This window comes from Danio rerio, chromosome 7 (assembly GCF_052040795.2).
Source record: "Danio rerio strain M-AB ecotype USA chromosome 7, GRCz13ab, whole genome shotgun sequence".
Classification (NCBI taxonomy): Eukaryota; Metazoa; Chordata; class Actinopteri; order Cypriniformes; family Danionidae; genus Danio; species Danio rerio.
The window spans coordinates 15,939,962-15,966,014 of NC_141027.1; the positions used below are offsets into that span (position 1 = coordinate 15,939,962).

General features: G+C 32.6%; 1 protein-coding gene and 1 long non-coding RNA gene across 4 annotated transcripts in view; both read right to left on the bottom strand.

Moving 5' to 3' along the window:
- The window catches only part of LOC147843062 (uncharacterized), an 812,539-nt gene that overhangs the window by 296,068 nt on the left and 490,418 nt on the right, over positions 1-26,053 (bottom strand). The gene's annotated exons all lie outside the window — the stretch shown is intronic.
- Positions 1-26,053, bottom strand: part of elp4 (elongator acetyltransferase complex subunit 4) — a 127,966-nt gene that overhangs the window by 29,865 nt on the left and 72,048 nt on the right. For all 3 annotated transcript variants that reach the window (XR_015494741.1, NM_001017638.1, XM_087259306.1), the window contains 1 exon segment: positions 22,583-22,689. Coding sequence is in view for 2 of the 3 variants with exons in the window: in NM_001017638.1 (NP_001017638.1) it covers positions 22,583-22,689 (107 nt within the window). In the remaining variant the exon portion in view is untranslated.

Here is a 26,053-nt window from a genome sequence, read left to right on the forward strand (position 1 = left end):
GCCAGCTGAAGGATGACATAAAAATTCGGATCACCCTGAGGATTAACATGAAGAAACCTTCATAATTAAAACATAATTCACATAATTTATTCAAGGTTAATTGATTAAACCCACTGAATTTAAATTGCTGTCTGGACTTTCCATGCATTTTTACGGCACTCCTATCTCCTTGTGTTTTTTTCACTGTGTTATTATTCATACATGACTTAATTTCTAAACTAATTAGTTAAGCTTTTTTGTATGTATGGATGGTGGCTCAGTGGTTAGCACTGTCGTCTCACAGCAAGAAGGTCACTGGTTCGAGTCCCAGCTGGGCCAGTTGACATTTCTGTGTGGAGTTTGCATATTCTCCCCATGTTTGTGTGAGTGTCCTTCATGTGCTTCGGGGTTTCCCTCACAGAACAAAGTCATGCTCTACAAGTGAATTGGATTGAACTGAAATTGTCTGTAGTGTACGAGTTTGTGTGAATGAGTGTGTATGGGTGTTTCCCATTCCTGGGTAGCGGCTGGAAGGGCATCCGCTCCGTAAAACATATGCTGGAACAGTTTCCGGTTAATTCTGCAGTGGCAATCACTGATAAATAAGGGACTAAGCAGAAAGAAAATGAATGAATGAATGAATGAATGAATGAATGAATGAATAGGTGACTTTGGTTTAGCAACACTTAGAAATGTTTAACAGAGCAAGGAATTTTTTGCAGTATTTCCGATAATATTTTTTCTTCTGGAAAAAGCCTTATTTGCTTTTTTTTGGCCAGAATAAATGCAGTTTCAATTTTTGTTAAACCATTTTTGGGCCAATATAATTTCCTATTATATATGATTATCAAATAAAGGCAACAGTGGAGAATTCAATATATTTATATATTATAAAAAATTAAAATAAAAGCTAAAATGATTTGAAATATTCTAATTATTACCATTACCATGCAAGGACACAAGCATGGTCTCAAATACAACTGATGATGCTCTCATATTCACGTGACTCCCACATTTGTGCTGTTTCACACTGGCTCAGCACGCAAACCCTCCATCACACAACACACTTTCACACAAACATAGTAAACACTCCTAAAATACCCCAGTGGCTTGAAAAGTTAAGACGACACACTGCAAATTCACTGACATCCAAAACAGTTTCACTCTCTACTTTATATCTCCATAAACACTGAGACAACTGTCAAACAAAAGAAGACTAAAGAGAAGCTAAAATAAAAAAGAGAAAGAAAACAAAGATGTTGAAAGGAAGAGAGCTCTACTCAAACCAACCCTTCTGACCAGTGTTATTTTTACTATAACTGATCTTGATAAAACTTTATTTGAAGGGGTGTTCACATGACTGTCATTAAACCTTAATATAATATAATATAATATAATATAATATAATATAATATAATATAATATAATATAATATAATATAATATAATATAATATAATATAATATAATATAACATAATATAATAATGTAATATTCAATTTCTTTTCGGCTTAGTCCCTTTATTAATCTGGGGTTGCCACAGTGGAATGAAGCACAATGTATCCAGCATATGTTTTATGCAGCGGATGCCCTTCCAGCTGCAACCAATCACTGGGAAACATCCATACAGTCTCATTTACACACACAGACACTACGGACAATTTGGCTTACCCAATTCATAGGAGAACATGCAAACAAACAAAAATGCCAACTGACCCAGCGACCTTCTTGCTGTGAGGTGATTGTGCTACCCACTGTGCCAATATAATATAATATAATATAATATAATATAATATAATATAATATAATATAATATAATATAATATAATATAATATAATATAATATAATATAATATAAACCTTATAACCCTAAAATCGTGACATGACACATCATCAATGTGATTTTATGTATGCATGCTTATAACATTGTCATTAAGTTTCATTTGCTCAGTTATGGCATTTTCAGTGCAAGGATGACATTGTTTGTAATGACAACTTGATAAAAACAAATACATCACAACCTGACAAAGGGACACCATAAAGACAACAAAACCTGTGATAAATCTGGCATAAACATGACTCATGAGGCAATGAAACCTTTATAAACCAGTTGTCAAAAGCAATAAAATATCTTTCACATTTATGTCTTATAAACACCCCATTCAAGTAAAGTGTTATTCTGATTTATTCCTGATTTATTATAGTTTTTTGTTAAATTAAATTGTTCAAATATTTCCTGTTTTATCTTTAAAATTAACATTTATATTTAATCATATGTCAGACACATTTTTTTTCTAAAGTCAGATATTGATGTCTCAATGTTTTTACACTACATTATTTGAATCTAACAAGCTTAGTTTAAAATGGTTGCAATGTTTACATATCAAATATCAGAAATGACAATAGATTGTTAAGAATTAATTAATGTCAGTTTTAATGTTATTAATTAATTCACTTACTTGACAGATTTCATTAATTCATTTTCCTTCTGCTTTTTCCCTGGTTTATCACAGCGGAATGAACCGCCACTTACTTGACAGATTTATGTGTTTTTAATTTTAGGTGGTTTGTGTAATGTGTTATGTTTGGTAAAATAATTTCTAATTGTCTTGTTCCAATAGGTGGATTTAGAGGTTTTTGCAAGCAAAAAAAAACAAAAAACAAAAAACAAACAAACAAGTGGATTTAGCTGGTTTGGACGCAAAAGAAAATCTACCCCTTGTTAAAAACCAAAGAACTGTCTAAAGTGACATTTTTGAAAAAAAAAACAATGTTTAATTTATTAGCTAACAACCTTATCATTACATATAAAATAAAACTTCTAAACCTAATTATAGGAGCCTAATATAAAATGTTCATTTACAAGAAAAGAGGTCTGATGGATTTATGGGGTTTTGCATCTGAACTCTTTAATTATTACACCCCTATTTAAACTCTTATGGTGCGCAAACTATTTTGTGTTTTGGAAAAGTTCTTTCAGAAGAAAGAAACCCAAACAGGCATGGTACAAGTGGAGGATGAGTAAACGATGCGAGACTTTTAATTTTTGGGTGAACTACCCCTTTAAAGCCTGATTAAAATATTAGAAAACATTCCGAATTAAACTCTGCAACTAATAAACTAAATCTGCACCATGTTTTTAATAAGACATGCAATTTAATAACACTGATGTCATAAATAATAAATCATAAGTATACACCTATGCTCATGTGTAGACAAAGAGAGTGTGTGTTTGGTTTTTGGCAGTGTTTTGTGCGTGATTTCAGCAGTGTGTTTGTGAAGGGGGATGGAGCAGGAATAGGTGAGCTGTCACTGCTTATTAACATCAGCACAAGAGGCAGGACAGTCTGTGGGCACAAAAACTATAAGCTCTCCTGCCCTTCTGAATTGCCACATGGCAGTTGCCTCACGGGAAACCCTGGCACGCAAACACCGTATATCTTAATAGTTAATGTCAAACGAAATGCACACCAATGGAAAACCAGCACATGCTAAAAGATTTTGAGGAAATTCAGATGAATATGCGTCTTAAATCAAAACTTCCCTACTACACTTGAAGTCAGAATTGTTCGGCCTCCTATGTACTTTTTTAAAAATATTTCCCAAATGATGTTTAACAGAGCAAAGAGTTTTTCATAGTATTTACTATACTATTTTTTCTTCTGGAGAAAGTCTTATTTGTTTTATTTTGGCAAGAATAAAAACAGTTTACATTTTTTAAAAACCATTTTAAGGTCAAAATTATGAGCCCTCTTAAGCAGTATTTTTTTCGATTATCTACAAAAGAAACCATCGTTTACCCTAACATGCCTAGTTAACCTATTTAAGCTGAATACTAGCATCTTGAAAAAGATCTAGTAAAATATTATGTGCTGTCATCATGGCAAAGATAAAAGAAATCAGTAATTAGAAATGAGTTATTAAAACTGTTTACAAATGTGTTAAGAAAATATCTCAGTTAAAACTAAATTGAGAAAAAATATTCATATAAAAATAATAATTATTATTCAACTTCAACTGTAGGTAAAAACATTACGTGAGCAGAGTAAATGCAGTTGAATGTCACGTTTAAATGTTTTTAAATTTGATGCACCTTTTTTGCAATGTTTCCTGAAAAATGTTCTCCCATTTAATTTTGTAGAACAACTTAAATTAAATATATTGACATTATAAACACTTAAACAGTGCTGTTATTAATCAGCATTTTGAAAATTTAACATTGCTATATTCACAATACACTGGTGTTGATCTTAAAAGTAGTGTTAAAAATAACACTAAGTGAAAACTAACACTGATGTAGAGTTGAATCAACAATGAATAGTTTTAAATCGGTATAAAGGGTGGCACGGTGGCTCAGTGCTTGCTTGTGTTTTCGTCTGGTTCCCTCCCACAGTCCAAAGACATGCACTATAGGTGAATTGGATAAACAAAATGTGGCCGTAGTGTATGAGTGTGTGTCAATGCGAAAGTATATGAGTCTTTCCCAGTACTGGGTTGCGGATGGAAGAGCATCCGCTGCGTAAAACATATTCCGGCATAGTTGGCAGTTCATTCCGCTGTGGCAAACCCTAATAAACAAGGCACTATGCTGAAGGAAAATGAATGAACAATGAATGAGTGTAATAATTAACACAGAGTGCTGAATTTAGACCTCAATAGAAAGTAGTAACTTTCACATTTTATAGTTTGGCCAAATTTTCTTTTTGTTCTTTTTTTTTTTTTGTCGGTGTTAAATTTGACAGCATGGGTGTTAGTTTTACATCTGGGATTTTGCTATGTAACATGTCCAAAACAAAAAAAAAAGGTAAATGAAAAGTACCTGCATAACAAATTCTGAGGACATTTTTTTGCTATTTCTGTGCAGAATTTTTTTAAAATGTGCTGATTTTATGCAGAATGTTATGCAGAATACGGTAACTAAAAGCATTTAAATATCTTTGTTTAAAGTTTACAATACAAATTCATATAGAACCACTTATTTGGTAAACAAAGTAAGTCTGTCATATAATATGTCTACAAAAAGACAGAAATAACAATTTATATTTACATTTATTGAACAAACTGTATAGTAGATAAATCATATAGACATTTGCATATTATTCAATATTATCAATGAAATTAAAATAATAAAAATTTAATACGTATAATATACAGTTGAAATCAGAATTATTAGCCCCCCTTTGAAATTATTATTTTTAATATATATATTTCCCAAAAGATGTTTAACAGAGCAAATACATTTTTACAGTATGTCTGATAATATTTTTTCTTCTGAAGAAAGTCTTATTTGTTTATTTCAGCTAGAATGAAAGCAGTTTATAAATTTTTAAACCATTTAAGGTCAAAATTATCAGCCCCTTTAAGCTATATATTTTTTCTAGTCTACAGAACATACCATCTTTATTCAATAACTTGCCCAATTACCCTAACCTACCTAGTTAACCTATTAAGCCTAGTTAAGCCATTAATTGTCACTTTAGGCTGTATAGAAGTGACTTAAAAAATGTCCAGTAAAATATTATTTACTGTCATCATGGCAAAGATAAAATAACTCAGTTATTATTAAGTAGTTATTAAAACTCTGTTTAGAAATGCGTTGAGGAAATCTTATCTCCGTTAAACAGAAATTGGAGAAAAAAAATAAACAGGGCAGCTAATAATTTTGACTTCAACTGTACATTTATACATTAATATACATTTATATTTACACAGATTTCCACTGTAGCCCCGCCCCTCACCCTGTCACTCAGCCTTACTCCTTTTCATTAGCTGCAATAGTAAAGTATGTGTTCACTTTGCAAAGCTGAGGTCACAAACCTCACTGCTAAGCCTCGGTCTCAAATACACCCTTTAATATGGATCAGGACCCTCCCATCTTAACTCATGAATAATCTATGAATCTACATTAAAGTGCATCGAGGGTCATTAATATGCATTTCCAGTGACCTCGGTCATCTGTTTAGGTTCTGTTGAAAAGCAGCCAGCTGTATGTGACGGGGTAAAGATGGTCATAAAATTCAGCGTGTTTTTATGACCAGCTACTCAATGACAGCCTGCTTAAAGGTTTTTATTTATGTATCTTTTAAAAGGACCATTCATATGTATATCAAAAAACAACAGAGGTTAAAGTAGCCCAATAATTCATCTTTTAAACATCTTAAAAACACCCAAGTGTTAAGTACATTTGAGGGCAAATCTATAAGCCCTCCTCTGAAATATTTATTCTTTTTCAAATATTTCTCAAGTGATATTTATTAGAGACATTTTCACAGTAATTCAGTAAAACATTTTTCTTCTGAAGAAAGTCTTATTTGTTTTATTTTGGCAAGAATTGTCCCACTTTATATTAAGTGTCCTTAACTACTATGTACTTGCATCAAAAAAATAAATACAATGTACTTACTGTATTAATGTATTTTAGAACACTTGTGGTGCTTTTGAGTTGGGATAGAGGTTGGGTTATGGACAGGTTTGGTGGTATGGGTAGGTTTAAGGGTGGGTTAAGGTGTAGGGAATGGTCAGCAGTGTATTTACAAATGTAATTACAGAAGTTAATTACATACGTAATTACATACAGGTATTTAATCAATCATAAGAACACAAGTATTTACACAATAAGTACATTGTAACAAACTATTAACTCCTGTGTAAGTGCATATAAGTTAAGGCCACTTAATATAACGTGGGTTTTAATGTCAAAATTATTAGCCCCCTTAAGCATTTTTTTCAGTTGGTTACAGAACTACCATGGTAATACAGTGACTTGCCTAATTACCCTAAATTGCCTAATTAACCTAGTTGAGACTTTAAATGTTAATTTAAGTTGAATACTAGTATCTTGAAAAATATCTAGAAAACATTATTTACTATCATCATGACAAAGATAAAATAAATCAGTTATTAGAAATTAGATATTAAAACTTATGTTTAGAAATGTGTTTAAAAAATCTTCTCTTTATTAAACAGAATGTAGGGAAAAATATAAAAGAATTCAGATGTAACAGGAGGTCTAATAATTCTGACTTCAACTAGTATATAGGATGCTGGAAATGTACTTATTACCTTTTCAGAAAACCTCATTGGCAAATTCACTTTTAACCTTTATGATGTGCAAAGCTATTTTTTACTCTGCGGACAGAGTTCAGAAACTAGCTGTTGTTTGAATGTAAGAACTGCAAAAGCCCTTGGAGCATTTCAAGAGTGTGGGAAAGTTATTTTTAGCAGCCATACCAGAACCGACAAAGACTTCAACTCGGCCAAAATCTTCTGCTCCGGATCAAAATTCCACCTTTGAACCGGCCGACTGTGGACCAGGTGGGGGAGAAGCGGACTCTGCTGATGATGGCAAGTTTAGCTCAAAATGTGTCACTGCTATTTAAAGTGAAGCAGTAGACCTCGGTTTTACCTTCTACAATAATTGGACTGCACTCTTAAAGTCACAATGAAATCAAAATGAAGTTTTTTTTTTAGGTGCTACTATCAATATGCTAGTCTTTAAGTTGTCTATAATCTGGTGTGCTCTAAAACAGTGACAAAACTCAGGTTTAGAAGATATAAAAATTCAAAAGTTTGGCACTTCCAGAAAAATTACTAAATAAATCGTCTGACATCACCCAATACTTCAGTTTCCCATTAAATAAAAATATACACAGGCGATGACGCTGATGCTGAATTTGGTCAATTACTCACATGTCAAAGAGAATTCAAACAGAGTATTTGCCTGCAACTATATAAAAATAATAAATAGTAGTCAAGCTGTGTTGATATGAACTCCCTATTAGTCATTAAAAAAAAATCAACGACAAACTCTGGAAGAAAATTGATTGCATAAACACATGCAAACAGGAAATTAGCCAATTCAAAATTAAACCTGTTACACACCGTATCCATTTTTTATTTGGTGAATAGTAGTATATATGGATACAGACAGACAAATATGATTTCCTTGGGGGTGAATAAAGTCGGCTTTCACATTAGTGTTACTTGAACCACCACAGAATGCAGTTTTGGACCGCTAGCCCAGAGAGATACAGCTCAGCACGTTTAACACTGTAAAGCCACATTCACACTTGCAGAAACTTTGTAGGTAGAGTGCTGACTGAAGTCGCTATAGTGAGTGTTCACACCTTGAGGTAAGGTTAACTATTATATTCACTGGGCAAAATTATTCATTTAAATTTCAGGTTTATTTGACAGCAAACACAAGTTTGTTGGGTTGCCTGGCCATGCCCATTTCTGGTTGCTTAAAAGCCAACTAATCATATAACAACCAACCAACCAACCAACGAGACACCAACCAACCAACCAACCAACCAGACACCAGCCAAACAGACACCAATCAACTAACCAACCAACTAGACACTAACCCCCTATATAACCAACCAGACATCAACCAACCAACCAGACATCAACCAACTTACTACTAATCAATCAGACTCCAATCAACTAACCAGACACCAATCAACTAACCAACAAGCTAGACACCAACCAACCAACCAGATACCAACCAGATACCAACCAACCAACCAACCAACCAACCAACCAACCAACCAACCAACCACACAGGCATCAACCAACCAACCAGACACAACCAACTAGACACAACCAACCAACTAGACACAACTAACCAACCAACCAACCGGACACTAACAAACCAGAAACCAACCAACCACCCAGCCAAACACCAACCAACCAATCAACCAGACACCAACCAATCAACTAGACACCAACTAACCAATCAACTAGACATCCATCAACCAATCAAAAAACTAGACACCAACCAACCAGACACCAATCAATCAAACAATGAACCAGACACCAACCAAACAAATCAACCAGACACAACCAATCAACTAGACACTCATCAACCAACCAATCAACTAGACATCCATCAACTAACCAATTAACTAAACATCAACCAACCAACCAGACACCAATCAACTAAACAACCAACTAGACACCAACCAACCAACCAGATATCAGCCAACCAACCAACCAACCAGACACCAATCAACTAACCAACCAACTAGACACTAACCCACTATATAACCAACCAGACATCAACCAACCAACCAGACACCAACCAACTTACTACTAATCAATCAGACACCAATCAACTAACCAGACACCAATCAACTAACCAACAATCTAGACACCAACCAACCAACCAACCAGATACCAACCAACCAACCAACCACACAGGCATCAACCAACCAACCAGACACAACCAACTAGACACAACCAACCAACTAGACACAACTAACCAACCAACCGGACACCAACAAACCAAAAACCAACCAACCAATCAACCAGACACCAACCAATCAACTAGACACCAACTAACCAATCAACTAGACATCCATCAACCAATCAAACAACTAGACACCAACCAACCAGACACCAATCAATCAACCAATGAACCAGACACCAACCAAACAATCAACCAGACACAACTAATCAACTAGACACTCATCAACCAACCAATCAACTAGACATCCATCAACTAACCAATTAACTAAACATCAGCCAACCAACCAACCAGACACCAATCAACTAACCAACCAACTAGACACCAACCAACCAACCAACCAACCAGATACCAACCAATAACCCAAACAGGCACCAACCAACCAACCAGACACAACAAGCCAACTAGACAAAACTAACCAACCAACCAACCAACCAGACACCGACAAACCAGAAACCAGCCAACCACCCAGCCAAACACTAACCAACCAATCAACCAGACACCAACCAATCAACTACATTTACATTTATTCATTTAGCAGACACTTTTATCCAAAGCGACTTAGAAATGAGGACAAAGAAGCAATTTACACAACTATAAAAGCAACAATGAATAAGTGCTCTAGGCAAGTTTCAGGTGTGTAAAGTCTAAGAAGGAAAGCATTAGTAATTTTTTTTTTTGCAGTTAGTGGAGGAGTCAGAGAGGGAGTTTCATATTAGTAAGCAAAGTGGAGACTAAACAGTTGAGTTTTTAGTCGCTTTTTAAAGACAGCGAGTGACTGCCGTTCTGATGCAGTTAGGGAGTTCATTCCACCAACTGGGCAGATTGAGCGCGAGTGTTCAGAAAAGCGTTTTCTTCCCGCTTTGGGATGGACACCACAAAACACCAACCAACCAATCAACTAGACATCCATCAACCAATCAAAAAACTATACACTAACCAACCAAACCAACCAGACACCAATCAACCAATGAACCAGACACCAACCAAACAATCAACCAAACACAAACAATCAACTAGACACTCATAAACCAACCAATCAACGAGACATCCATCAACTAACCAATTAACTAAACATCAAGCAACCAACCAACCACCCAGACACCAACCAACCAATTAACTAGACACCAACCAACCAACCAACCAGACATCAATTTACCCAACAATTAACTAAACACCAACCAACCAACCGGAGACCCATCAGCCAACCAATTAATTAGACACCAACCAACCAGCCAACCAACCAATCAACTAGACATCCATCAACCAAGCAAAAAAGTAGACATCAACCAACCAATCCACTAGACACCAACCAACCAATCAATCAGATACCAATCAATCAACCAACCAACCAATTAACTAGACACCAACCAACCAACCGGACATCAACCAACCAACCAACCAACCAACCAACCAACCAACCAACCAACCAACCATCCATCAACCAACTAAAAAAGAGACACCAAGCAACCAACCAATTTAGACACCCATCAATCACCAAACTAATCAACAAACTAGACACCAACCAACCAACCAGACACAAATCAACCAGACACAACCAACTAGACACAACCAACCAACCAATCAACCAACCAGACACCAACCAACCAATCAACTAGACACCAACCAATTAACTAGACATCCATCAACCAACCAAAAAACTAGACACCAACAAACCAACCAACCAAATAGACACCAACCATCCATCCATCCACTGATCCATCCATCTTTTCATCCATCTAATTATTCAATCAATCTTGCCGCAGGAGCAGAACCTTCAAACCAAGACGAGACAACAAAAAAACAATTACTAAAGAATGCTCATGTGGTTATGAGAATTATAAATCCAATGTCCTGACATATAATCACAAATATGCCCACACAAGTCTTAAATATGCCCTCAACTGATATAAAAAAGCCACTCCACGGAAATAAACAACTACTGCAATTAAAATGATGTGCAATGCTTTTCAGGATTGCGTCCCCTTAAACCATGGCTAATTTTGCCCAAAATCCATTTCTGAAAATCATTTGATCATCCCTATCACCCTGGAGGAGTGTTTGGCTCAAGTTTGGGTCACAGGTTAAACTAGGGTAAGTATATTTTAATCACATACCTCTCGCATTCCAGTCTCAATCCTCAGTAGATCTACAGACATGCGTGCGTATATGCGTGAGTGTTTGCTAATCACGCGTTTCCTCATAGCCCTGCTCTCTATACCTGCCGGAACAGGGACAGGGGTTAATTCTGGCCGCAGGGGATTCTTGGGCGATTGACTGCTCATCAACCGCCAACTGAACTTTAGCAGTCAGTCAAAGACGAGCAGCCAAACGCTCCTCTGGGTAACTGAGTGACAGCATGTAGATCCAGCCTTTGTTAATTACAGCACTGCACAACACAGCAGCAGCTTTAATATCAGCAACACGTTACACTTTATTGTGTTAGCTTTAAGGACTGATTAATAAAAAATATTAAATATCTCAAAAAAAAAAAAAAAAGCAAAAAAACAAGCAATAATATATTATACGAAAATAAGGTCATGTTTACACAGTCAGGTCTTGAAGTCCAATTCCGATTTGCTGCTTATATATATTTTTTGCCTGTCCGTTTACACGTTCTTTTCATTGTGACCCATATCCGATTCATGTGCTTACACATGCCATACAATTTATGACGTCGCACATGCGGGGGGTTGGGGGGGGTAGGATGATTCTAAGGGCCCACACATTTAGGCGGCCCCCAGAGAAATTATCAAGGGTCCACGACTACCGCCACACCCCCCTAGCCCACCTCGCCCCTCTCTTCACTGATCTCCACGAACCCTACATCCATAATCTCCGCATCACCACACCATACTTCGCTTGTCAAAGGGCCCATGGCGGCATAACTCTTCTACAATGACACATCGTTTTGTCTGGTCATCCCTTTGAAGATGCGCGTCGGGGTTGCACTCTGGTGGCTAGCAACAGTTGCGGGCTATCGCATGTTGGCACAACTGTTTGGCATAAGCAAAAACCTCTGTTCTTGTTGTTGTTTACAGCGCCAGAGTCTACACACACGCTCTTCCTTCTACGTCATTAAACTTTAGACCAATCTGCCTGTTTACATGATAGGCCTGAAACTAATCTTTGAATATCCGAATGCATGCATTTTTTTTTTTCGTGTTTACACGGTTATAGAACTGATCCCAACTGTGTCACATATGAGCAAAAAATTGGAATTGGCTCACATTTAACTGGCAGTGTAAACGGGCCTAAGACTGCTTATTGTACTAAAGGAATAAGACTAAATTTGGTACAGGAATAACAGCGCAATCTTTGCATTGGAATAATCTTTTATTTACATTCCAATGACATAATTATGGCGTAATGATGATGTATTGATTTTTAGCTGCGTAAGACTTAAAATAAATAAAATGGTGTTTTCGAATATAGATAAGAGTTGATCAAAGGTTTATGAGAGCTGAAAAGCTACAGTGCTTCACGTTTTCTTCTTGAATTTCAGACAAGGTGGATTGGATTACTTGTTAGCAAAAATTGATCACACTGGATCTGTATGTCGTGTAGTAGGGAGTGGTCATCCATGCACTGCTCGTACAGTTGAAAATATCGACATGGTACTGAGCCAAGAAGATGCATCACGCACCCATCACACAGTCTAACAGATTGCACAGGAGTCTGACTATTAATGACTCGGATATTTAAACATTGCTTTATTTCTTTGCGTGGGTTATCTGTGCGTGTTATTTTTGGGTTATCATTGTTTAACAAGGTTATGTTTTTTATTTCTATGTCATTTTAAATAAATACTACTACTACTATTATTTATTTATGTATTTATACTCTTCTTATGCGTAAGATTACTTTAAGCAACGGGAAATGATTACTTATTATTATAATTTTTATTGTTTAAACATATATTGTTATTATTATCATTAGAAGTAATATTAACCATACACTGTAAAAGAAATTCGTAATTTTATGGTTTATTTCCAGCAGCTGGGGTGTCAAAAAAAAAAGTAGAATAATGGCTGTTAAATTACAGAAATTTACCGTAAAATAGCAGACATTAATGTAATTTAACGGCACCGTTTTTTTTTTTTTTTTACGGCACCCCAGCTGCCAGAAATAAACCGTAAAATTAAGGATTTTTCTTTTTACAGTGTCGTATATAGATATTTCTGATGCATTTCAAAACAAATCTTAATCATAAGCAATAAAGAATTTTTGCTATTTAAAACTTTACTGATACCTTAATTTACAATCAACCTAGTAAGGTAGCAGTAACAGTAGTAGTAGTAGTAGTAGTTGTGGTAGTAGTAGTAGTTGTTGTTGTGGTAGTAGTAGTAGTAGTAGATGTTGAAGTAGTAGTAGTAGTTGTTGTTGAAGTAGTAGTAGTAGTTGTTGTTTTAGTGGTAGTAGTAACAGTAGTAGTAGTTGAAGTAGTAGAAGCAGTAATAGTAGTATTAACAGTAGTAGATGAAGTAGTAGTAGCGATTGTAGTAGTGGTAGCAGTAACAGTAGTAGTAGTTGAGGTTGTAGTAGCAGTAGTAGTAGTAGTTGTTGTTGAAGTAGTAGTAGTAGTAGTTGTTTTTGTGGTAGCAGTAACAGTAGTAGTAGTTGTCAGGGGCGGACTGGCCATCTGGCAATTCTGGCTAATGCCAGAAGGGCTGGACCATTTTTTAAATGTGGGCCGGTCAGTTTTTTTTTTTTTTTTTTTTTTTTAAATCTGTATTGTTTTTACATGTGGTCAGCTTTTATCTCTTGCTAAATTGGATATTATGATGATGAGGATAATAATAATGATAATAATAATAATAATAAAGGTTAGGCATTTGGCCCAATTGCCAATGGCTGCTTGGTTTCTTGCAGCCAGAGACTGTACATTAGGTCATCATAACAATTAATATTTATTCATTAGGTCACCTATAATTGTTTAATAAGCACATATTTATTCTAAACAGGAATGAGGCAAAGCAGTGATTCAAATAATGATGACACAGTGAGAGAGTTAAAAAAGATGAGAAGATATAGAATCAGATAGACAATGTGTACAATTTGAACTAAACAAGGAGAAGCATAGACAGTGGCAATAAAGAACACCACTGCAGAAATGACATATATAGTTATTTGTGAATAAAATTATGCTGAAGTGTTGCTAGTGCTGCATGTCCATTTGTGTGTAAAGGTGTGTTCACATTCACAGGTTACTCCTATCATAAGTAATAGCAGACAAACGGTATAAACAGACAGTACTCTACAAGATTCACAGATTATTTTGTTATTTAGTGTTTACTGTCTGCATACATTTGTTATAAACGGGTTGTTTTTGTTTCAGTCACATACATTTAATGTTTAAATATCTGTAACATATGGTACTGCTTATATTATTTCACCATCTGTACACCATATAAGTAGTGAATGTGTGGGTCCGTGGGTGGGGCTGTGTCGGTGTGGTTGTGGGCTGGTGTGGCTACATTGCCAGGGCTGAATTTTTGTCCCAGTCCGCCCCTGGTAGTTGTGGTGGTAGTAGTATCAGAAATAGTAGTAGTAACAGTAGTAGTAGTTGAAGTAGTAGTAGCAGTAGTAGTAGAAGTTCAAGTAGTAGTATTAACAGTAGTAGATGAAGTAGTAGTAGCAGTTGTTGTAGTGGTAGCAGTAACAGTAGTAGTAGTTGTGGTGGTAATAGTAGTAGTAACAGTAGTTGTAGTAGTCGTCGTTGTAGTTGTGGCTGTAGTAGTAGTAAAATTAGTAATTGCTGTAGTAGTAGTTAGTGTAGTACTTGTTGTAATAATTATTATTATGATTAATTCTGTTGTCATTGTTATTATTATAGTTGTCCTTTTACTGTCATTACTTTTATCACATTGTGATAATTTATTTATACCTGTTATTTGCTTCAGTTATTGATAGGTGACTGATAATAATTTTCTACTGTTATGCAAGTTGTATATATATATTTTTTGTTCTCTTTTTTATGTACTCTGACCTGCCCACCCAGTTACCTTCATATGCGCGCACACACAAACACACACCTGCCAGTACCAGACTGTTTTTTGCTTTGTTTTGTTTCATCTGTTTTTTGTTATTATTTTATTTTTTCCTACATTTGCATGTGATTCCAATTTGTGTCGCTTTTGCATAGTATTAAAAAAAATGTTCTTAAATAAATCTTTTTTTCTTCATTCACAGCACTTTAAATGTAATAAGAAAATGAAACAAAATCAGCATATGCACATTTCTATAGTCTCATTTCAAAGCTGTAATATTAATAAAAATAACAATATTTAATAATAGTAATACTAATATTTCTTTATTATTATTATTATTAGTAGTAGTAGTAGCAGTAGTAGTAGTAGTGGTGGTGGTGGTAATAATAAATAAATAAATAAATAAATAAATAAATAAATAAATAAATAAATAAATAAATAAATAAACAAACAAACAAACAAACAAACAAACATTGTTGGTTTATACTTTTCTGATAACAAACTTAAAAAAAAATGTAAGCAAAATGTTGATAAATAATGATTAAAATAGAGCATCCACCATAATCTGACATAATTAATACTTATAACAGAACCACAAATGTTGATACTGCATGATTTAAAAAAAAAAAAAAAACTGAATGAATGAATCATGAATTTCTGATAAATAAAATAATAAATTATGAACACTTTAATTGAACAACTAGTCTCACTTACGTTAGGAATGATTCATGTTGAGGTTTTCACATGTTTAGAATGGTTTGTGTATGTGTGTGTCTGTGTGTGAGAAAGCTCATCTTTCTGCGGTTGATCTGTGACTGACGTGTGCACTCTGAGCGACCCGACTGACACACACTCGTCCTGCCAATCAGCATCATTGAACACAGATCAGACTGTGATTCACATTGACTCACCTCAAAGCAGAGGCAAAGAACATGCCTTTCTCTGAGCCAATGAAGGCATGACTAGAAAAAATGATGTCTATATCTTACTAGAAAAAAAAATTTAGTAGGCAAATTTTGAAGTCCAAAAGATAAAGACAACTCAGATTCCTGCTTATACAAGTACAAACACAATTCCGAAAAGTAAAATGCAAAAGAAAAAATGTCTCTTTAACATTTATTAAACTGACAAAACTGGATTGATTACATTTATTCGTAATTATAAATTATAATTTAAATTTTGAAAGCAGCACCGCACTCTAAAACAAACAAACAAAAAAAAAAAATGTTTGTGTCTAAAAGTAGTATCTTAGCAAAACTACATCACGGCTCATCGTTTTGTGCCAAAAGTTATGCCAAGTAAGCCTCTGTCAAAAAATTTTTGGATTGTTGCAGAAATCAAAATCAAAATTTGTTTACATAATTAGGAAATGTATTAATTGTAGAAATGTATTTGTTCGGGAAAATATTGAAAAACTTATCTTTGTACTTTTGTCAAATAAAAAAAGTTATAAATATATATATTTTTAATTGGAAAAAAATAAACAAACACCATTATTATTATTATTATTATTATTATTAGTAGTAGTAGTAGTAGTAGTAGTAGTAGTAGTAGTAGTAGTAGTAGTAGTAGTGGTAGTATTGTTGACTTATTAGCTTATTATTATCATAGCAAAAACAACAATGCATTTTATTATTATTACTATTATTACTACTACTACTACTACTATTATTATTATTATTATAACCACTAATTTCATTTATCATTAATATTATTATTATTATTACTATAATAAAATAATAATAATAATAATAATAATAATAATAATAATTATTATTATTATTATTATTATTAACAGTTGTTTGCTTGTTTATTTATACTTTTCTGATGCATAAGCAATAGAAGCTGATTTTTATAATAAAAATAATAATTATTCATTATTTCTGATGTGTAATATTAAAACAAGAACAACAAACTTCATCATAGCACACAAATATTTGTATTCATTCATACCTTACTGATGCCTAATTGTACTTTCAACTTCAGCATGTAAAATAAAATCAAAGAGATAGTCAACCCAAAAAATTACAATTCTGTCATCATATATTAATTTTATATATTTTATAATATATTACATTTATATTAATATATATATATATATATATATATATATATATATATATATATATATATATATATATATATATATATATATATATATATATATATATATATATATACATGTTTAATAAAAATAAATAAAATAAAATACTTCCCAACATTTTCGAAATTGGGTTGTATTGCACTGGATTCTTGCTATGGAGACAGTGTAAATATACATGATCTCTCTGTCAAACCCTCTCATCAAAACTATGTCGACATGATCGTGAATGATGACTGAATTTTCTGCAATGCGTGTGGTTGAAGCGCACTCACGATTTCTCTTTCCCCGCAGGCCAAACTCATTGACATGCAGTTCTTTTACACCAAGCACGGCACATTTGTTTGTGTGCGTGACAAAGGTGTTGTTCTAACATAATTTATGAAAGGTTTGTCTCTGGGTTATAGGCTGGATTGTTAAGATCGTATGAGGGGGAAATCCCTCATCTTTTTTTCCCATAAATTTCTCATCTGCATATGGGCCACGCCTCTTGTTGTGATGTAATCTTACCTGTCATATTGAAAGAACCAACAAAACACATTTTCATATGATAATGTATATAAACTACTATAGAAAATGTTCAATTTAAATTATATTTAAAGTATATTTACACAAAGTTGAAGTCAGAATTATTAGCCCCCTGTGTATTTTTCCCCAAGTAATATATATTTTTTATTTTAAATGTATATAATTTCATTATGTAAATTTAGTAGCTCTGTTTATTTTCGCCCAATTTCTGTTCACCGGAGAGAAGATTTTCTTCAACACATTTCTAAACATAATAGTTTTAATAACTCATTTCTAATTACTGATTTATTTTCTCTTTGTCGTGATGACAGTAAATAATATTTCATTAAATATTTTTCAAGACACTTCTATATAGATTAAAGTGACATTTAAAGGGTTAACTAGGGTAATTAGGTTAACTAGACAGGTTATGATAATTAAGCAAGTTATTGTATAACGATGGTTTGTTCTGTAGACAATCGAAAAACAAATTAGCTTAAAGGGGTTAGTAGTTCTGTCCTTAAAATGATTTAAAAAAAATAAAAATGGCTTTCATTCCAGCCGAAAAAAATCAAAGAAGACTTTCTCCAGAAGAAAAAATATTATCAGACATACCGTGAACATTTTCTTGCTCTATTAAACGTCAGTTAGGAAATATTTTAAAAATTAAAAAAAAAAAAAAATCAAAAGGGGGCTAATAAATATGACTTCAACTACAATGTGTGTTGTATTGGCAGAAAAAAAGGAATGCCCACCGTTTTTTCTTATCGCAAACACAACAGCAGTCTGGTAGCAATTGCGCAACTTTCTTCAGGATAATTACTGTGATATCCCAATTTCAACAGAGAAATACTGTAGGCTGTAACACTGTAAGAAGATATATCTGTAGATGGAGGGTACTTCATGTCAAGTTCAGCCCTAAATCTTTAAATGTCAGCAAAATCACCTGTTTTTTCATCACTTCAGACATTTTGCTTGAGAATCATTAAAAAAAAAAAGAGGCCGTCACTGATTTAGTTTGTTGAAAAAGTTTTTGTTACCTTATTTTAAATCTTACAAATGTTTCAATGTTAACTTTTAGTTGTCATTTCTTCAAAAAAGTGCATTTAAAAGAGACGCTTAATTTGTTTGTAGAACTAGACTTTTCTTTTTACTGTTTTCCATTTTACTCTCTTTATTATATGTAATTTTCTTTAGTTGTTGATTAAAAAATAAAAAATAAAATAAAATTACTAAGAGATTAGAGATTTAGTTTGTTGAACTAGACTTTTCTCTTAAATTGTTTCTCAATTTTACCGATCTTTCATAGTTTTAATGTTTATTTTTAACTGACTATTTTTGTTTACTCAAAAAAACAGTTAATTTTATTCTTACATTTTTTTTTTTTTTTGCATTTGGAAGACACTTAAGCTGACTTATCACACCAATTTCAATCCAACTGAGTTACATTATAATGACACAAACACATGACTTTGGTCTTAAAGCCATGCTTTAGCATTTCAATTAACACCGTTTCACATTACACTTAACCATAACTAACTATAATGATTAAGATATTTTATATGCTGATATATAAAGACATGTCAAAAGATGTTATTGTACACAGCATTCCACAAAAAAAATAGTTTTGTTAAATTCTTCTGTGCAGCTACAACACAAACCTCAGTGCCACAAACTCAGTCATTAAATGGCCATTGAGAAGGAAAGCACCTTGACTTTTATTGAGCTTATAAATCCAGTGAGGAGTGGATGAGAGGTCTGCGCCTCAGAGAGTGTTTAAAGACAAAGACTGCTGGTGCAGACCACACAATAGACTTCCTGATTAACTATTAACAGCTTCAACACAGATAACTTAATTAGGGGCCAATGATGGGGCTTCAGTAAGAGCCTGGGCCCTTTCACTCGTCTACACTTGATGGACAGGTTCTTACTGGCTGGAAGTGAGTGTGTGTGTGTGCGTGTGTGTGTGTGCGTGTGTGTGTGCGTGTGTGTGTGTGTGTGTTTGTGTGTGTGTATGTGGTTTCCAAAAACTGTATAATGACATTATGCATGACCAGCGTTGGGTATAATCAGTTACAAAGCAGCAAGTTACTGTAATCAGATTACGTTTTTTGGTAAAAAAACAGTAGAAAAGCTTTACTGTTCATTTTTAGGTCAGTCAATTACAGTTACCTTTTTCAATTAAAATTTTAAAGTTTGAAATATTTATATTTTATTGGTCTTATTTACTATATGACCTTTATTCATCTATTTAAAAAGGTCTGTGTTTTTACTTCTTATTATACTACTTTTCACTGTATTTGAACAGTAAAATTTATATTTATTTTTATTTTTATATTTATATAATTTATTTCATTAAAATAAAATTTGAATGTGAAACTTGTAATGTAATAATACTACATTAAATAATGTACTTGTTTAAGCACTGCACATAAATAAATAAACACAAAACAAATTCAAAACAAAGCAAAAAACAAAACACTTCTTCAAATTAGTAAAAACTTTTTTTAAATAAAATCAAAACAAAAAATAAAATAATATTAAAACACAGAAAGAATTGTCTTTAGACCTACTCAAACCAACTAAAGCAAAGCAAAAGAAAACAAGAGAACGTAAATGATTCAAAAGTCATATAAAAAGGTTACAAAAATGGCCCTGTAGGAAATCTTTAATCTAAATCTTTATTTAAAATGGTCTGTGTTTTCACTTATTATTATACTATATTTCACTGTATTTGAACGGTATATGTGACAAATAAAATTTCAATGCAAAACTTGTAATGTAATAATGTTACATTAAATAATGTAATTGCTTAAGCACTGCAAAAAAATAAGGCACAAAAAAAAAAAAAAAAAAAAAAAAAAATATATATATATATATATATATATATATATATATATATATATATATATATATATAAATAAATAAACACATACAAAAACAAAGCACAATTTTTTTAAAATAATAATAAAATAATAAAAAATAAAATAAAAACAAAACAAAATATGCATCAACTCAAACCAACTCAACCAAACCAAACCAAACCAAAACAAACCAAACCAAACCAAACCAAACCAAACCAAACCAAAAAAAAAAACAAAACAAAACAAAACAAAACAAAACAAAACAAAACAAAACAAAACAAAACAAAACAAAACAAAACAAAACAAAACAAAACAAAACAAAACAAAACAACTGTTGTTACATTAAATGATGTACTTGGCTAAGTACTTAACATAAATAAATAAAGCACAAAACAAATAATGCAAATAAAATAATAAATAAATAAATAAAAACACATACAAAAAATAAAGCACAAAACCAAAAAAAAAAAAAAAAATTTAATCAATAAAAAAATACAAACAAAACCAAAATAAAATAAAATAAAAAAATAAATAAATCAAACAAACAAATCAGTCGGTACGGACCAACTCAAATAAAACCAAACAAAAAAGACAAGACAAACACAAGATAAGAGAAGGTAAATGGTTCAAAAGAAGACCCTTTAAATGGTTTAAAATGGTGCCTTTCGGAAACCTTTATTCATCTAAAATGGTCTGTTTTTACTTCTTATTATACTCCATATTTCACTGCATATGAACTGTGTATTTGACAATTCTAATGTGAATCTTGTAATGCAATAATGTTACATTAAATAATTTACTTGCTTAAACACTGCACATAAATTTAACAGACTGTTTAAACCAATTCAAAGATGCAGAGATAATTAAATAAGATACCTAATAAAGGTTTCATTTAATCAATAAAATCTTGACAACATGTTTGAGAAACACTGTGAAAATTACTGTAGGGATATACATTAATGTAAATACATATACGGCAAGATAAATGGTGATGCAAATGTAAGCAGTATTTTTGCTGTAATTGATGTACAGTAAGTCACTGGCGAACTGCTACCAGTAAGTTCTACAGTGTTGATTTTAACCAACATCCTACAGTAGTTATATTTCCCAAAGACTACGCAACATGTACATGATTTCAGAGTGAAACCATCAAAGCAGTATATAAACTACCAATTAAATTGACACATTAAACAAGAACTATATTTATGAGACACCAGAGTGTTTGAGGTTATTCTGGGCTGAGATGCAGCTGAAAATCAATAGTTTCAACCTTTTAAATTGACACTCAATAGCTCTGGAAAATAAACAGGAACTAGTGAAGCACAGCTAATGCGGACATCAATTCATAATCATGACCTCCTAATATGTGCAGTGGCTCAGGAGACGAGCGGGAGGGAAATGAAATTAGCAATTATGAGGAGTCGTTTTAGCACCTAGCCCTGCTCGCCAATAAAACTAACAGACTTTAAAGTGACGGTTAATCCTAAAATGAAAATATACTCACTGTTTACTCCCATTCAAAGGGTATCAGACTTTTATTTCCTTCTGATGAACACAAAAGAAGATATTTTAAAGAGTGCTGGAAATCGGTGGCCTTTGACTTTCATTGTAGGAAACACTGGGAGTCAATGGCTTTCAGTTTCTAACATTCTTCTAAATATCTTCTTTTGTGTTCAATAGAAACTCATATTCGAATAAGGGAAGATTGAGTAAATTATGTCAATTTTCATTTTTGGACGAACTCTCCCTTTAAGATAAAGGGAAGCACAAATATGTGATAGAAAGATGAAAATACACTTCAATAAATGAAGAGAACCAGATTAAATATGAAAAGAAAATATATGAAAGGAGATTATTGTAACTTGTACAATTGTGATTTGATTATTGTGGACTCACCTCTATGGTGAACTGCTTCCTCTTGAGTTTGAAGGCCAGGTCTTTTGTGTCGGGGACTTCAGATGTCAGACAGTTTAGACGGGGAATCTGACGGACATACAGGAGACCTGCCAAACACACAAGTTATTAAAAGTTAATCTGGAGATTGTAATAACATGCTAGATGTATAAACAATATATAACAAAACAAAAAAAGCACTATATAGCAATATATAAAAACACAAAGCACAAAAAAAAAAAAAAAAAAAAAAAAAAAAAAAAATATATATATATATATATATATATATATATATATATATATATATATATAAATAAATAACAAATAAAAATGGATATAAAATATGATAAAATAAAATAAATATCAATTAAAAAAAACAACAACAATAAATTAAAATAGAAAATAATAAAACAATCACACAAAAATCAATCAAAATAAAAATAAAATCAAAATAAATATCAAATAAATAAATAAATAAATAAATAAAAACTAAAATAATAATGAAAAAGCAAAACTCAAAAATATTTATATAAAAATTATTTCAAATACGTAAAAACTAAAAAAAAAAATTCCCTGGTTCTCCTCGTGTTCGTGTGGGTTTCTTCCGGGTGCTCCGGTTTCCCCACAAGTCCAAACACATACACTATAGGTGAATTGGGTAAGCTAAATCGGCAGTAGTGTATGAGAGTGTGAGTGTAAGTGTATGGGTGTTTCCCAGAGATGGGTTGCAGCTGGAAGTGCATCTGCTGCGTAAAACATATGCTGGATAAGTTGGTGGTTCATTGCGCTGTGGTGACCACAGATTAACACACAAAATAAAATAAATGGAATAAAAATATAAAAAAATAAATAAAAAATAAAAACAAGTAAACAAAAACAAATACAAAACAATGCATTTTTATAATAATAAAAAAAACTACAAATCTTAAAACAAAGAAAAATAATAAAACAAATAATAAAAAATAATAAACAAAAAAACAACAAAACAAAATTATGGATATGATAGGAGAAGCTAAATGGTCCAATAGAAGTCACTGAAAAATGTCAAAAAATGGCCCTGTTGCAAACAAGCTGAGAGATTCAAAAGTGTGTCCAAATAAAATCTTTAAATCTTTTTTTTTTCTAATTTGAAAAGCGACATGCTTTTATTGTTTTGAGTTTGATTTAATTTTATTGTTTCCAAATGTAAAATATTCACATAATATTTAGAATAAATATGCATATGCATATTTATACCAATAAACTAGTATCTCTGTCTTAATTTCACCATTTGAACATTCATTCATTTGTTTTCTTTTCGGCTTAGTCCCTTTACTAAGCAGGGGTTACAACAGCGGAATGAACTACCAACTTATCCAGCATATGTTTTACACAGCCCTTGCAGCTGCAACCCAACACTGGGAAACACCCATACACTCTTGCATTCACTCATACACTACAGCCAATTTAGCTATTCAGTTCACCTATAGCGCATGTCTTTGGACTTGTGGGGGAAACTGGAGCATCTGGAGGAAACCCACACCAACACAGGGAGAACATACAGGCTCCACACAGAAATGCCAACTGACCCAGCTGAGGCTCGAACCAGTAACCTTTTTGCTGTGAGGCAATCACGCTACCCACTGCACCACCGTGACACCCTACCATTTATATATATATATATATATATATATATATATATATATATATATATATATATATATATATATATATATATATATATATATATATATAAAGCATTACTGATTCAACATGCAGTATAATCACTTGAATTGAAACTATTAAAATCAATTTGTTTAAGGTAATTTGTCTGAGGTAATTGAACTAAATAAATATAGCACTTCTGACTACACCGTTTCTTACTGCAGCAAATATTTCCCTCCTCCGTTTGTTTTATTTATTTATTTATTTTTTATTTTTTTTTTGCTTATTGCACACTTAAACAGAGCACATCTTTCATTGTCTGCCGAGTTCTGCAGCGATCACCTTTCACACTGGCCACTAAAGCATTGTATCAACCATTATTTTATTAGCTGCACCAATGGGCAGAAACCAAAACAAACGAGAATGAGAGAGAGAGAGGGAAGAGAAAGAGAGGGAGAGAGAGGACGGGGGGAAAACAAGGTCAGGCCGCACAGAGGCATGATGGGAAGACGGAAAGCTTTTTCGCCCTCCATCTCTCTTTAATTCCTCCCTCCATCCACTTCTCTCAGTAGAAATGTGACATTAAGAGAAGCACTGACTACCAGGATGAGAGGATGTGTGTGTGTGTGTGCTGCGTTTGTGAATGTGTATGTGTGTGGGAAGGGGGGGTACGGAGGGCTCTGTGAGTAAGTGTGTGTGTGTATATGTGTGTGTCGGCTCTGAGTAAGTGTGTGTGTGCGTGTATGCGCTAGGTTGATTTTACTGGAGTTGATAAGCTGTGACAGGACTCCCAACATGCTTTGTGCTGTGGACGCTGCACAGAAAAGAAAGAAAGAGTGGCCTCATGTACATCTAGTAGTCTAGAAAACCTTATGGCAAAGCAAAAAAAATATATAATATATATATATATATATATATATATATATATATATATATATATATATATATATATATATATATATATATATATATATAATTTATTTCATGCCTTACAATTTAATTTATTTGTGATTTTTTAAGCATTTTAAGAGGATAAACTATTTAAGAACTAATGAAATGTAAACATTCAGCATTTAATATATTTTTTTAAAGATATAAGCCGGACAAAATCTTATTTACAGAACATATGAGTGTTCAGATTCACTATTATGGCAAATAATAGGTTATTTTCATTACTTTTAACATGAAATAACTGAATATAAACATAAGAGGCTGAGAAAAATGCTCATTGTAGAAAAAAATTACAGATGGCGCTTAGAGATTTTTGCATCTGAACTCTTCATTTATCAAATAACGACACATGAACTTGACAAATTGAATTTTCTCACAAAACAAAAACACTCCAATGTAGTAACTTGTGAAATTAAAATCGAATCTGCTAAGCATTGTAATGGAGATAATAAACAAACAAACTCATAAAATGTCAACAATTAGCATCTAATTTATCGATAAAAAATGTAAGCAAGAAGAAATTACCAACATGAACATAAATAACTTTAGAAAACAATAATAATTAACATTATATATCATTACATGACAATAAAATCAACTGAAATAACATAAACGAATAATAATTATGGGAAATCATATGAATATTGATATCATATGAATATGAATAAATTATCTAAAATGATTATATTTTAAAAACTTAAACTTAAAAAAAAACAGCAACTGATAAGCTATAAAGTTGTAATAAAGAACTTATTAGGATTTAATTTGTTTATAAGCATAAAACATTCATAAAATTAGGCCCAAATTTTTTCACAACCCAGGCAAATTCTGACTATAACATGTCTCCGTAGTAATGCATATAATCATATCAACAAGACA